This window comes from Hemiscyllium ocellatum, chromosome 7 (assembly GCF_020745735.1).
Source record: "Hemiscyllium ocellatum isolate sHemOce1 chromosome 7, sHemOce1.pat.X.cur, whole genome shotgun sequence".
Classification (NCBI taxonomy): Eukaryota; Metazoa; Chordata; class Chondrichthyes; order Orectolobiformes; family Hemiscylliidae; genus Hemiscyllium; species Hemiscyllium ocellatum.
The window spans coordinates 13435183-13449490 of record NC_083407.1 but is presented as its reverse complement, the minus strand read 5'-3'; the positions used below and the strand labels follow the sequence as shown (position 1 = coordinate 13449490).

Below are 14308 nucleotides of genomic sequence, written 5' to 3'. Positions count from 1 at the left end.
GGATTCCCTTGATCCCAGCTGCCTGTACCTGAATCATACCTACTTGTTTTTCTGGTCAAAACCTCAATATCTCTTGTCATCTAGGATTGCCTGTTCCTGCCAACCTTGCTCTTCACCCTCACAGGAACATAGCAACCTTGAACAAATGCCTCCCAGTTGCCAAAGGTCCCTTTGCCTGCAAACAATCTACTCCATTCTGGATTAGTGGTGCTGGAAGAGCACAGCAGTTCAGGCAGCATCCGAAGAGCAGTGAAATCGACGTTTCGGGCAAAAGCCCTTCATCAGGAATAAAGGCAGAGAGCCTGAAGCGTACCCCTGCAAGCTACTGTCTAATTCCATCAAAATTCACTTTGCCCCAATTTAGAATTTGAACCTGTGGGCCAGTTTTGTCCCCCTCCACAACTATTTTAAAATGTTAAAACTTTGGTCACTAGTTCCAAAGTGCTCCCCCACTGTCTATCATCTGTCCTGCCCTTTTTTTCCAAGAGTAGGTAGAGTTTTTCCCCTTCCTGAATAGGACCCTCTATATACTGCTTGAAGAAACCTTCCTGAATGCACTTCACAAATTCTGCACCATCTAAGCCCTTAGTGCTCTGGCTGTCCCAGTCTGTTAGGAAAGTTAAAACCCCCTACTATGGCAACCTTACTCCCTGCAAGTCTCCCCAGTATCCCTGCATATTTGTGCCTCTAATTCCCATTGACTTTTGTTATTGTAATATGGAGAAATTCAGTATTGGTTTGCACATTGCAAGGCCCCACAGACATCACAAAATCTGTTCCCAGTGATGTAAGCTCATGGACAAGCATTGGCTAAGCCACCAGAGGGAACACTGCTATCCTTCAAGGTAGGACTATGGGATCCTTTGTCTGCACCAAAGAGGGCAGATGAGCCTTTGGTTTAACATCTCATTCAATAGGTGGCATTACTGACAGTTTAGCACTCCCTATATACCGCACCACAGTTTTAATCTAATCTAATATGTAAGTTCAAGTCTCAAACTTCTGACCTGAGATGAGATTGTTGCCCGTTGAGCCACAGCTGAGACTGTGTTGGATATTGGTGCTAAAGGGTATGGTTGCCTTTTTTCCATTTTGGGTTCACACTCTTAGAACACTCTAAAACTAGTATCTCACTATTTTTCTCTCCACCTCAAAAACCATATTACTCTTCAAATATTTTGTCATTGGATTCAGATGTTCCCTCCTCCAGTTCAGTATTCATTTTCATCTGCTGTGAAGTGTTTTAAATGTTTTCCTATGTTAACAGCCCCATGTAACTGTGTAATGATTTGAGACAATTGCTGGATTTGAGCAGGAGTTAATTAAAAGAATGAAGACAGAAAATATTCAAGTATACAGAACAGGGCTGGGAAATTGAGCTCCAATAAATGTGGTACTGGCACAGTGAGCTATATTGACCAACTGCTGTACAGAAAGTTCTATGATTCTAATCTGTGCTAATTAAAGAAATCATCCAGTGATCTTGTTGACGTCTAAACAAAAATATAGATGGAAAATGTTGAACTATCTCCACTCTATCATTTATGGAGCTTTTTATTTCTATCTTGACCTTTGTGAAAAACTGAATAGTCACAATAAATGAAAATGCTTCTCACTGGAACATGTGTGGGAAACTGGTCTCCTGCCACTCTATACTGGGTAGGTCACTTGCAAGCTATAGTTCATGAGCTGTATGTGGCTGTTGACTTTTTCTGGGATTTGTTTTGTTATCTTCCCAGGCCTTGAATGGAGAAGGCTTGTGCGGTTTTCTCTTCGAAGATGGGGGGAGGGGTGGAGATTTAAAGAGATATTTATTCTTTAGTTTGGAAGCCCCTTTCTCCCACCCCCACTAATCAAATGCTCTTCATACTGTATTTTGTTTATAAAGTCACATGTCATTGAATTTAGCTTTTCATTAACTGCTGTCTTCACAGGCCTGCGGCTGTCTGTAGTTCTCACTTCCTTCTTCATGATGACCGGTGCGTTGCTGCGATGTCTTCCTGTAGATAACCAAACAGTTAAGAAATGGTAGGTATCATTGGACGGAACAGTTGGGTCAGAAGGATGGGGAATTGGCTATTGTATAATTCTGATCATACACCAATAGGGTCTGTAGGGTTCTGAAGAAGAGTCATGAGATCCGAAACGTTAACTCTGAGTTCTCTGCACAGATGCTACCAAACCTCCTGAGATTTTCCAACAAGTTGTTTTTGTTTGGTCTGTCCTGTAACTTCGAGTAAAAAATGAGGTCTGCAGATGCTGGAGATCACAGCTGCAAATGTGTTGCTGGTCAAAGCACAGCAGGTTAGGCAGCATCCTCCTCCCTACCTTTTATCTCAGCCGGCTTGGCTCTCTCTCTCTTATTCCTGATGAAGGGCTTATGCTCGAAACGTCGAATTCTCTATTCCTGAGATGCTGCCTAACCTGCTGTGCTTTGACCAGCAACACATTTGCAGCTGTCCTGTAACTGTCTTTTTAGAAGATTTGTATAAAGCAGAAGTGCACAGTAATTTGATACAGAAGCGTGTCTCTATGAAGTCTACGTGGCTGAACACAAGATCTTTTGCATTGTGTCCTTAGCTCCTTGTCCACAATAGATGCAGAGTGATCCCTTCTAGTCTCATTGAGATATCTTTTCCTAAATTGCCAACTTGATGCAAGAACACTTGTAAACCTCAAAGGCAGCCTGAGCATTTTGTGTAGTTCAGTGTTTGAGTGAATCCCTGGAAGGTTGCAGTGAATTGATTCAAAATAAAGTAGCATCAAAAGTACCATGTAAATGTTGGAGTGTGGTCTGATATTCAGATACTTGCTTTCGAGGAGTCTGAGCTATAATTGTCGGCATTACAGGTTGTGCAGAATTAAGCAATTGAATTAAATTTTCTTAACAGAAATCACAAATTAAGAATTTTTATTTTAAAATGGCAAAATTTTAGCTAAGTGCTACACATTGAGATTTAATATAAATGGAATTTAAAGTATATGTATTATATACATATAAACTAGCAGGAATTTATAAAATTTGCATAAGAAAATGCAAAAGGTTCATGTTTGCTTTTGTGAAGAAAACACTTAAGATGGACTGATTTTCATAAATACATCAATGATATTCCTTTTAATTGTGCAAACTTGAGTGCAGTTGAAAGTTTCTGTCATTATTTAATCTATGGAATTATTGATACTTAAATATATAATGGAAGCAAATCTGTAGTATAAGATAAAAGTACATTATGTTAGACACATCTTTGATTTGACCAAAATCATTAAAGTTTAAGTACTACATTTTGACCATTTAATGTCTTGTGTAATCTTCAGCCTAGACATGATTGATTTTATGACTTGCCTAATGTGCCTTGCTGTCTTAAGAGGTTTTTTTATTTATAATTGAAGTTAACTACCTTGCATTTTCTCCTGTAAGGATCACAAGGGAGAATTGGAAAAATGCTGACTACAGTGTATATGAAAATAATGGCAAAAAGATCTGTTAAACAACTAAAAGGCATTAGTACTTTACAGGTTTGGAGGATTACTGCAGTATCAAGAAAAATCTTAATAAGGTTAAGATGTCCCCTTAAGCACACTGGAACTTCAAGTTGGGCTGAGTGGTGTTATGAGTTGGGCAGAAAGCAGAAGATGGATATATTCCAAGAGACCACAAATATCAAATCATGGTCTGGAAGCATGCTCATAGAATCATAGAGATATACAGCATGGAAAGACTCTTCTATCCAACTCATCCATGCTGCCCAGAAATCCTGAATTAATTTAGTCCCATTACGCCCATATCTCTCCAAACCTTCCTATTCATGTACTTGTCCAGATGCTTTTTAAATGTGGTAATTGTACCAGCCTCCTCCACTTGAGCTGGCAGCTCGTTCCATATATGCACCATCCTCTGAGAGGTCATGTTGCAGTTGTACACGACATTGGTTAGGCCAGTTTTGGAATATTGCATTCAGTTCTGGACTCCCAGGTGTAGGAAAGATGTTGTGAAACTTGAAAATGTTCAGGAAAGATTAACAAGGGCATTGCCAATGTTGAAGGGTTTGATCTATAAGGAGAGGCTGACGAGGCTGGGGCTACTTTGTCTTGAGCTTTGGAGGCTGAGGAGTGACCTTACACAGGTTGATAAAATCATGAGGGGCAGGGTTAGGGTGAATAGGTAAGGACTTTTCCCCAGGGTAGTGGAGTTCAGAATTAGAGGGCACAGGTTTTAGGTGAGAGAGGAAAAATTTAAAAGGGACCCAAGGGATAACTTTTTGCTGTAATCTTCATTTACAAGACCCACTAGAACATCAGTTAAATAACCCAGAAGCACTCCTTAAGCACAAAGGGAGTAAATGGCTCTGAGTAAGTTGCGACTACTTTAGAAGCTGTTGCGGGCAGAAGAGAGGGGTGGGTGGCTATGGTCATAGCCTCCTAAACTATCAGCACCATCTGATGTCTTCGTGCCGCTGCCTTGTTTATGTCATCACCCCTCTGGAGGTGCTTCTTGTCAGCAGTACTGAATTGGAAAAGGAAGGAAGCTGGCTCATTTTGTCGACTTCTGTGCTGCTAATTTAATAAGGCTGGATGATCGAGGGCTGAAATAGAGGAATGGGAAATTTCTGTCACAGGATAGAGGATCCATTGCAGTACTAGACTTATTCTGTTTGTTTACCTTGGAGTTCAGTCACTGAACATAGTCAAGAAAGACTGCCAATATACGTCTAACAAAATGAAAAGTTTATTGCACAAAAGAAAAACATGAACTGTGTTACACTACACACTGTGCAAGAAACTACTTACAAACAAAATCATTATACTTGTCAGCAAAACTCAGCTGTTACCACAAAATAACCTTATTAATACCCCAGCCTCTGAGGGGTCATTACTATCTTTTGATAAATCATCATGTTCAGTTAATTTCTGTGCATTCTGTGCCATTATCCAGGTTGTTAATGAATATTGAGAATAATTGAGGCCCCAACACAGATCCCTGCAGGGCACCACTACTAGACTGCCAATTTGAATAGTTAGCCATTATTTCAACTCTGCTTCCTACCACTCATCCAGTTTCCCAACCACAGATATTAGGCTAACAGATCTTATATTCCCTGGTTTCCCTCTGTTACCTTTCATGAAGAGCAGAGTGACCTCCACAAATTTCCAATTCAGAGATACAACCCCTGAATCCAGGGAACTTCATGACCCATAGATGGAAATCATCAGATCATGGTGATTTATCACTCTTCACCTTGATTAATTTCCCCATTATTGATGCTTTACTTAAGCTAAGTTTATCCTGATCTTGTCCCTGATCTTCTGTTATTTTCTTTTTGGGGCTTGCAGCACACTATCCTCCTTAACTGCTGTGAATACTGAAGCAAAATTCTCATTCAGCATGCCTGTCATTTCCCCTCTCATTGCTAATATCCGTACTCTCAGCCTTCAGTGGACCATGATACTCTTAAACAGCCACTTTCTCTTTATGTAACTATAAAATCTCCTCTTATTGTGTTTTATGTCCCTTGTAAGTTTCTTTTCATAATCATTTTTAGCACTACTTTGTGGCCCTTTGTTGGTCTTCGTATTTATCCCATTCTGTGGGATCTGTACCACTGTTTGCATTTTTATAACCTCTTTTAATTTTATCCATAGCTGTTTTTTTTGTGTGAAGTGAAGCTTTTCCTTCTCATGGGTGCAAACTGTTTCGGAATACTGTGAACATTTTCTTTGAACACCCTCCTTATTCCTCAGTTGTTTTATCTATTAGCAGGAGCAATAAGTTGTGGAGCAGAATTAGGCCAATCGGCCCATTGAGTCTTTGCCACGATTCAATCATGTCTGATATATTTCTGAACCCCATTTTCCTGCCACCTTCCCATAACCTTTGATCTCTTTAGTAATCGAGAACCTATCTGTCTCTATCTTAAGTACACTCAATGACGTGGCCTCCAGAACCATCTGAGGCAATGAGTTACACAGATTTACCACCCTCTAGCTGAAGAAATTGCTCATCTCCATACTTGTTCATCTCAAGGCTTTCCAGTTTACTGTGGGCAGTCTTTGCTTCATCCCATCAAAGCCTGGCTTCAATCCAAAATTCCACTATCTGGTAAACGCCAACACCTAATGTAACAGCTGTAGCTCAGTCTCTTACAGGCACAACTCAAAACTTGATTGTGCTGTGATCACGATTCAACAAATGCTCACGAATAACGAGGTCACTAAATTAGGCTCATTGCTCATTATTAAATCTAATATTGCTTGTCCCTTTGTTCCATTGAGGACGTATTGCCCTAGAAAGCCATCCTGGACACAACAGAAATTCGCAACCTCTCCAGCAGGTGTTTGGTTATCACACCCAGTTTCAGATTAAAATCCTCCTTTAATACTACTGTCTTTGCTACATAGTTGCCTAATTGTAACATTTATAGAATCTAGAACGTCCGGCTGCTGCCAAGTGGTCTATATATGATACCTATTATGGTTTTGGTCCTTGACAGTTTTTCAGTTCCACCCATAAGGTCTCCACTGGGTGCTTTGCTCTCATTGTATCCTCCCTCTCCCTCTCCATAGAAGTGATTTTTTTTCATCTGTAATGCTACTTTCCCCCCCTCTGCCGTTTTCTCTATCCCTCCTGGAAACCTTATAACCTGCAATCTTTAATTCTCAGTCCTGACCATCCTGCAGTCATGTCTTCATAAAGGCTGCTATGTCATAGTTTCCAATCTTTGTCTCTGCCTGCAGCTCATTGAACTTATTCCTTGCATTTCTATAAAGAACTCTAATTTGTCTCGACACTATACTGTTTTTCAGCAGCTTATTATTTTTCCCCTCCCTGTTTACTCGCTACACTTCTTATAGTCCAGTCTTGTTCATTAAACTGGCCCTCCACCCTCCTTAACATCTACCTTCTCCTCACATGCTGACCTGCTGCTCTGGTTCCTACTCCCCTGCCAGATTGTTTGAAATCCTCACGAGTAGCACCAGCAAACCTCCCCACAAGGATGTTTGTACCCTTCCAGCTTCGGTGCAGCCTGTCCTTTTTGTACAGGTTCCACATTCTCTGGAAGAGGTCCCAATGATCCTGATGTTTGAAGCCCCCTTCCTCCATCCAGCAGCTTGACCACATTTTCTGCTGAACTGTCTTCCTATTTCTGACCTCACTAACATGGGGTGTAATCCCAAGGATATAATCTGAGGTACTGGTTTTTACTTTCTGCCTAACTCTCTAAATTCCTTTTGCGGTCTATCGCCTCCTCTCTTGCCTGTATTGTTAGTTCTAATATGAACCACAACCTCTCCCTCCCTTTCCTATATGTCCAGGAGTCCTACCTGCAACCACAGAAACACCAAGCTGACTGCCCTTGATTAATCCTTGCCTCTGCAAGTGGTGATTAATTCTGTTGCTCAGAATATTTTCTATTGGTTTCCCTACCACAGATGTTAGACTCCTTGGCTGGTAGTTTCCCGGTTTATCCTTGGTGTCCTTCTTGAATAATGGTACCACATCAGCTGACCTTCAATCCTTTGACACTCTTCCTGTGGCCAGAGAGGATTTGAAAATCAATATCCAAAGTCCTATAGTTTCTTCCATTGCCTCCTGTCTTGCCTGGGGTGTGTATCACCAGGGCCTGCGATTTATCCAGTTTTAAGCCTGCTGATACCATCGCCGCCTCAATTTGTTCAAGTATATCTCAGTTCCCTCCCTGATTTCCACACTGAAATAGTCCTTCTCTGCAGTGAATACAGATAGTCATTTTGAAAAACAACCTCAGCTGTCTTCTGGCTCTGACAACATTGTTGCTTTGATTCCTAACAGACCCTATACTTTTCCTGGTTATTCTCCTCCTAATATACTTTGATCTCACCACAGTCTTCTACTTCTGGAGTGTTCTTCTGAACAAGGTTAGATCTCATGGAATACAGGGAGAACTAGCCATTTGGATCCAGAACTGGCTCAAAGGTAGAAGACAGAGGGTGGTGGTGGAGGGTTGTTTTTCAGACTGGAGACCTGTGACCAGTGGAGTGCCACAAGGATTGGTGCTGGGTCATCTACCTTTTGTCATTTACATAAATGATTTGATGTGAGCATAAGAGATACAGTTAGTAAGTTTGCAGATGACACCGAAATTGAAGGTGTAGTGGACAGCAAAGAGGGTTACCTCAGATTACAACAGGATCTTGACCAGATGGGCCAATGGGCTGAGAAATGGCAGATGGAGTTTAATTCATTTAAATGCAGGGTGCTGCATTTTGGGAAAGCAAATCTTAGCAGGACTTATACACTTAATGGTAAGGTCCTAGGGAGTGTTGCTGAACAAAGAGACCTTGAAGTGCAGGTTCATAGTTCCTCAAAAGTGGAGTCGCAGATAGATAGGATAGTGAAAAAGGCGTTTGGTATGCTTTCTTTTATTGGTCAGGATATTGAATACAGGAGTTGGGAGGTTATATTGCAGCTATACAGGACATTGGTTAGGCCACTGTTGGAATTTTGCGTGCAATTCTGGTCTCCTTCCTATCGGAAAGATGTTGTGAAACTTAGAAAGGGTTCAGAAAAGATTTACAAGGATGTTGCCAGGGTTGGAGGATTTGAACTGTAGGGAGAGGCTGAACAGGCTGGGGCTGTTTTCCCAGGAGCGTCTGCGGCTGAGGGGTGATCTTATAGAGGTTTATAAAATTGAGGGGCATGGATAGGGTAAATAGGCAAAGTCTTTTCCCTGGGGTGGGGGAGTCCAGAACTAGAGGGCATAGGTTTAGGGTGAGAGGGGAAAGATATAAAAGAGACCTAAGGGGCAACTTTTCCTCACACAGGGTAGTATGTCTATGGAATGAGCTGCCAGAGGAAGTGGTGGAGACTGGTACAATTGCAACATTTAAGAGGCATTTGGATGGGTATATGAATAGACAGGATTTTGGAGGGATATGGGCTGGGTGCTGGCAGGTTGGACTAGATTGGGTTGGGATATCTGGTCAGCATGGACGGGTTGGACCGAAGAGTCTGTTTCCATGCAGCACATCACTGACTCTGTGACTCTTATGATTTCCCCCTAGTTCTGTGCACTCACTGTTTCAGATCCTGAAGCTAGCAGCTTCCTCTGAATGAACCTGTTTACAAGTTAAAACTCAACTCAGCAAACTCACAGCAGCACTATCTCCCCAGGTAGTTTGCTAGTCATTTAATTAAAATCACATGATTTTCTGGAAGTACTTTCTGTCTGACTGTTTCCTGTAAACAAACGTTGCATCTTTACAATTGGAAAGTGAAATCCATTCTTTCTGCACTTTAGAACAAAGTTTCCAAATGGGCCTCCAATATAAGGAACGCAGACTGAGATCCATCAAAATTCTCTTGGAGCTACTATTATGCTCATTAGCATGAGACTGAATTTTGAATGAGAACGTGTAAACTTGGATTTCCTTTCACTCTGAAGCTCACTACATACCCAATTTTTCCAGCATTTAATGTACTCTACTCTTCAGATTGCACCTGTCAATTTTGGCATTCCTCTAACTCTAGAGATTTGAAAATCCCTGATGTTAATCACTCCCCTCCCTCTCTGTGTGTGCGCCTCCCTGTCTCTCTATGCCCCCCCCCCGTGTGTTACCTCTCACTCTGTCTCTCCCCTACTTAATTTAATAGGGAAAGCAACTTTCAATGGCAAGTGGCCATTTATTGCACAAATTCACTTGAACGTCTGCATTTTTGCTGCTGTGTGTGGGGGGGTGGTCAGCAGTTACTCTGAAACTGGTACGTCTTGAAATTTGCAGGGCACTTGGCAATCACAAAATCCTTCCTTATTTTGTCAATTGCTGTCTGAACCTATGGAGGAACTCTAATCATCTTGGCAATTGTGACATGTGAACCAAAATTTCAAAAATATGAAGGAATTAACACACTTCTACAAATTGTACTGGCAAGGTTTGATGGTACCATTTTACATTTGTTCATTTTACTGTTGTGGTTCTGTTCGCTGAGCTGGAAGATTTTGTTGCAAACGTTTTGTCCCCTGGCTAGGCGACATCATCAGTGCTCTGGAGCCTCCTGCGAAGCGCTTCTTTGATGTTTCTTCCGGTATTTATAGTGGTCTGTCCTTGCCGCTTCCGGGTGTCAGTTTCAGCTGTCCGCTGTAGTGGTTGGTATATTGGGTCCAGGTCGATGTGTTTGTTGATGGAGTTTGTGGATGAATGCCATGTCTCTAGGAATTCCCTGGCTGTTCTCTGTCTGGCTTGCCCTATGATAGTAGTGTTTTCCCAGTCGAATTCATGTTGCTTGTTGTCTGAGTGTGTGGCTACTAGGGATAGCTGGTCGTGTCGTTTCGTGGCTAGTTGATGTTCATGTATGCGGATTGTTAGCTGTCTTTCTGTCAATCCGCATACATGAACATCAACTAGCCACGAAACGACACGACCAGCTATCCCTAGTAGCCACACACTCAGACAACAAGCAACATGAATTCGACTGGGAAAACACTACTATCATAGGGCAAGCCAGACAGAGAACAGCCAGGGAATTCCTAGAGACATGGCATTCATCCACAAACTCCATCAACAAACACATCGACCTGGACCCAATATACCAACCACTACAGCGGACAGCTGAAACTGACACCCGGAAGCGGCAAGGACAGACCACTATAAATACCGGAAGAAACATCAAAGAAGCGCTTCGCAGGAGGTTCCAGAGCACTGATGATGTCGCCTAGCCAGGGGACAAAACGTTTGCAACAAAATCTTCCAGCTCAGCGAGCAGAACCACAATAACGAGCACCCGAGCTACAAATCTTCACAAAAACCTTGTTCATTTACTATTTTCTTGAGGAATTCCATAGACTTGGCACTTAGGAAATAATTGTTGCATGCTGGATTGTCATGTGAAGGTATGGGGAAAAACTGATGGAAATGTAAGGAAGCATAATTCAATTTTTTTGTTCAAACTTTGGTAAAAGTGCAGCAACAGCATGTTTGTACTTACATGGCATGTTTAATGTAATAAAACACCTCAATAAAAGTGTGTTAGCAAGCAAGAAGTTGACACCTTGCCCAGATATTAGGACAGATGACCACAATCTTGAGATTTTGAGATTCAAAAGGGAGGGGTAGGGAGGGAAATCCAGGCCTTATGGCCTAGGCTGCTGAAGACACAGCCACTCCGGATAAATTGATTAAAATTGAGAGTGCTTAAGAGTCTTGAATTGGAATAAGTCTGTCTGGGAGTATTGTGAGACTGTGAAGATTACAGAAGCGAAAAACGTGAGGCTGTGGAGAGATTTAAAACAAAGATTGAAGTTTTAAAATTGAAGTCCTTAGCCACAAACCCGTGTAAGTCAAGGAAAGTGGATCAACAGGAGTTAGGTGCATGCTAGGTTTTGAGCAGTAAAGTGCTGGGTAAACTGAAATTTATAGAGAATTGAAAATGAAAAATCAGCATCAGAATAGTCAAGTCTGGGGGTGACACCAACATGAGTGTAGCTTTCAGCAGCAAATGAGTTAAGAATGAAGTTGAACAATGATATAGAGGTGAAAATATGTGTTCTACATATTTGATGTGACTATTTGAGTGAATTTGAATCATTTCTAGGTCAGATATGACACCAAGTTTGCAGACTGTATGATTCAGGATAAGACAGTTACCAGGGAGAGAGGGATGGAGCTGATTGGGATTGGTCACTGAGATCGGTTTCTGCTGGCAAGGAGATTAATGTCCCACACAGAGTTATTATCTGGAATGCACCATCTGAAAAGATGGTTGAAGTTGATTCAACAACAATTTCCAAAGAAGACTGGGAACAGTACTTAATAGAAGCATTTGCACAGCTGCAGTGAAATAGCAAGGGGGCTGAAACTAATTGGTAGTTCTTTCAGAGCGTAGGTCTGAAGGATTGAATGGCCACCTCCTGGGTTCACTTTTCAATCCTTGTGATGAATCCATTTCGGATTACAAATTGCACTGCAAAAATAAAGCTAAGAATTTTGTCTCTTCAGAGACAATAATATGTCAGTGGTTAATGAATCTATTGAGATGTTCTAATTGCAAGAACAGGGTTCCTTTTCTCTTTGAATAGCTTGAAAAGAAATGTCAGTGGTACCTGGCGTTGAGTGTGTTCTTCAGCAATGCCTTACTGTAGTATACTGTGTTCTGTCAGGTTTTTTTTTTATCACTACTGAAGTAATCTACTGATTTATCAACGTTTTGCCAGTGGATTTAAAGCATTATTGAGTTAGTATTTTGTTAGGGCTGACAAAGCTGCAATTGTCCTGGCAGACTAGGGACGTCTGTGAAGCCTTTTGACTATGTTCTTGGCGCTGTGCAACATGAAATGTTTCCAGAAAGACTGTATTAACTATTTGGCAAAGGCAGCATCAGCAAATGGGCTTCAGCGCACTGTGTCTTCATCGATAAGGCCCTTCACTTTTGCAAACATGAACACTCTGCATAAGACACTAAAACTGTCTAACGAATAGCTCAGTCTGACTGGACTACACTGGAAAACCTTTGGGCTTTAGTCCGCGAATTGTTCATCACTTCTCCTGATTTCAAGGTTTGCTCCATAGATCGGTTCATTCAATTGGAACAGTCTTTGGTCAAACTTTGCATGGCTTTCATTTCACCTTATTCAAAATCTGATTCTTAAAAGTTATTCTGAGTCATGTTTCATTGATATTGAATGATTGTTGGCATCTCTATTCAGTGTTGTAATTTTAATTCTATCCTTTTAGGTTGATCCATGCTGGACAGCTGCTCAATGGATTTGCTGGTCCTGTCATAATGAACGCTCCTCCTTTTCTGTCAACAACCTGGTTCCCTCCAGACCAGAGGGCCACAGCCACCGCTGTTGCATCGTTGTTCAATTACTTTGGTTCAGCTTGTGCATTTTTGGTAGGCCCTTTGATAGTTCCAGCACCTAATAGTACCACATCACTGTTTACTGCCTCCAACCATCACACTGATTTTATAAAGGATCGTATTCAAGCTCTATTATATGCAGGTGAATAATGTCATCATTTTTTTAAATATCTCTTTCCTTGTTAATCTTTGACTAATACCTAGAGATATATGCAATATATTATGATGATGCTCTCACTTTGTGACAATTTTGTCTTTATTTTGTTGAAGAGAGGTTGTAATATAGGTGCAGAGCTCTCTGTAAGAGAGTAAACAATTTGTGAGGCCTCAATTTTTTATAATCAACAGCCTGAATGGGTGTGGTTAGCTCTCTCAGATCCACACTAGGGATTCTATTGTGTTCTGTTTTCTAGTCTAGCATTTTGGTTTCTTTGGTAACATCAGAAGCCATTGGGGTCTTGAAAGAGTTGGAAGCTTCAGTGGATGTCTCCTAGCTGCTACTTTCTCCAAATTTTCTCAATTTGTTTTTCCTCCTGGATAGGAGAACTGCGTGTGAGAATCTGTATCTGAGTTTGCCTTTTACCAAGGAGGGTGTTAATGGGATGTTGCTATATTGGAACAGTTAATTAGTAATTGGTACTACATCTGTTATTTGGTTAAGTTTTCCAATAATTGTTCTAAATTACTCTTTCTTTTGTTTGTATTTTAACTATCTCGAAATTAGGCTGAAGAGCTCCATGAGAGTTAATTCAGGTGTACAAGTTTGAACTAAAACTACTGTAATTATTCAGTTCTATATAGACAGATTGGGGAAGTTATGGTTGCTCTTCTGAGAGTGAAAGTTCAGAAAGATAGGTACACTTTCTCGCTATCAACCTCTTGAGTAGAAGAGTTGTGGGGAAGAAGGCAATTGGCAAAAGAACCTGTGGTGACGAGTGAAAACTTTTCCACGTGGAGTTATCAGAACCTGGAGCACATTGCCCAAGAATATGGTGAACACTGATTTGTTCAAGTGGGGATATTAGATTAGATTAGATTACTTAGTGTAGAAACAGGCCCTTTGGCCCAACAAGTCCGCACCGACCCTCCGAAGAGCAACCCACCCAGACCCGTTCCCCTACATTTACCCCTTCACCTAACACTATGGGAAATTTAACATGGCCAATTCACCTAACCTGCACATTTTTTTGGACTGTGGGAGGAAACCAGAGCACCTGGAGGAAATCCACGCAGACACTGAGAGAATGTGCAAACTCCACACAGACAGTTGCCTGTGGCGAGAGCTGAACCCTGGTCTCTGGTGCTGTGAGGCAGCAGTGCTAACCGTTGTTGCCATCATGCCGTCCACTAGGCAAGTGAAGTTGATCCTAGAATTGTTTAAGTGTAGGAGTAAACCGTTTATCCCATCTTTCTGCACTGGGCTTCTAAAGGTCAAAGATAACTCATGATCTGACTAAATTGTGGAGCAGGTTCACA

General features: G+C 41.4%; 1 protein-coding gene across 1 annotated transcript in view; it reads left to right on the top strand.

Annotated features, from left to right (window-relative positions):
• The window catches only part of slc49a4 (solute carrier family 49 member 4), a 70159-nt gene that overhangs the window by 16584 nt on the left and 39267 nt on the right, over positions 1-14308 (top strand). The window contains exons 2-3 of the mRNA XM_060827013.1: positions 1935-2028; positions 12706-12974. Coding sequence (XP_060682996.1) covers positions 1935-2028; positions 12706-12974 — 363 coding nt within the window. The remainder of the gene's footprint in view (positions 1-1934; positions 2029-12705; positions 12975-14308) is intronic.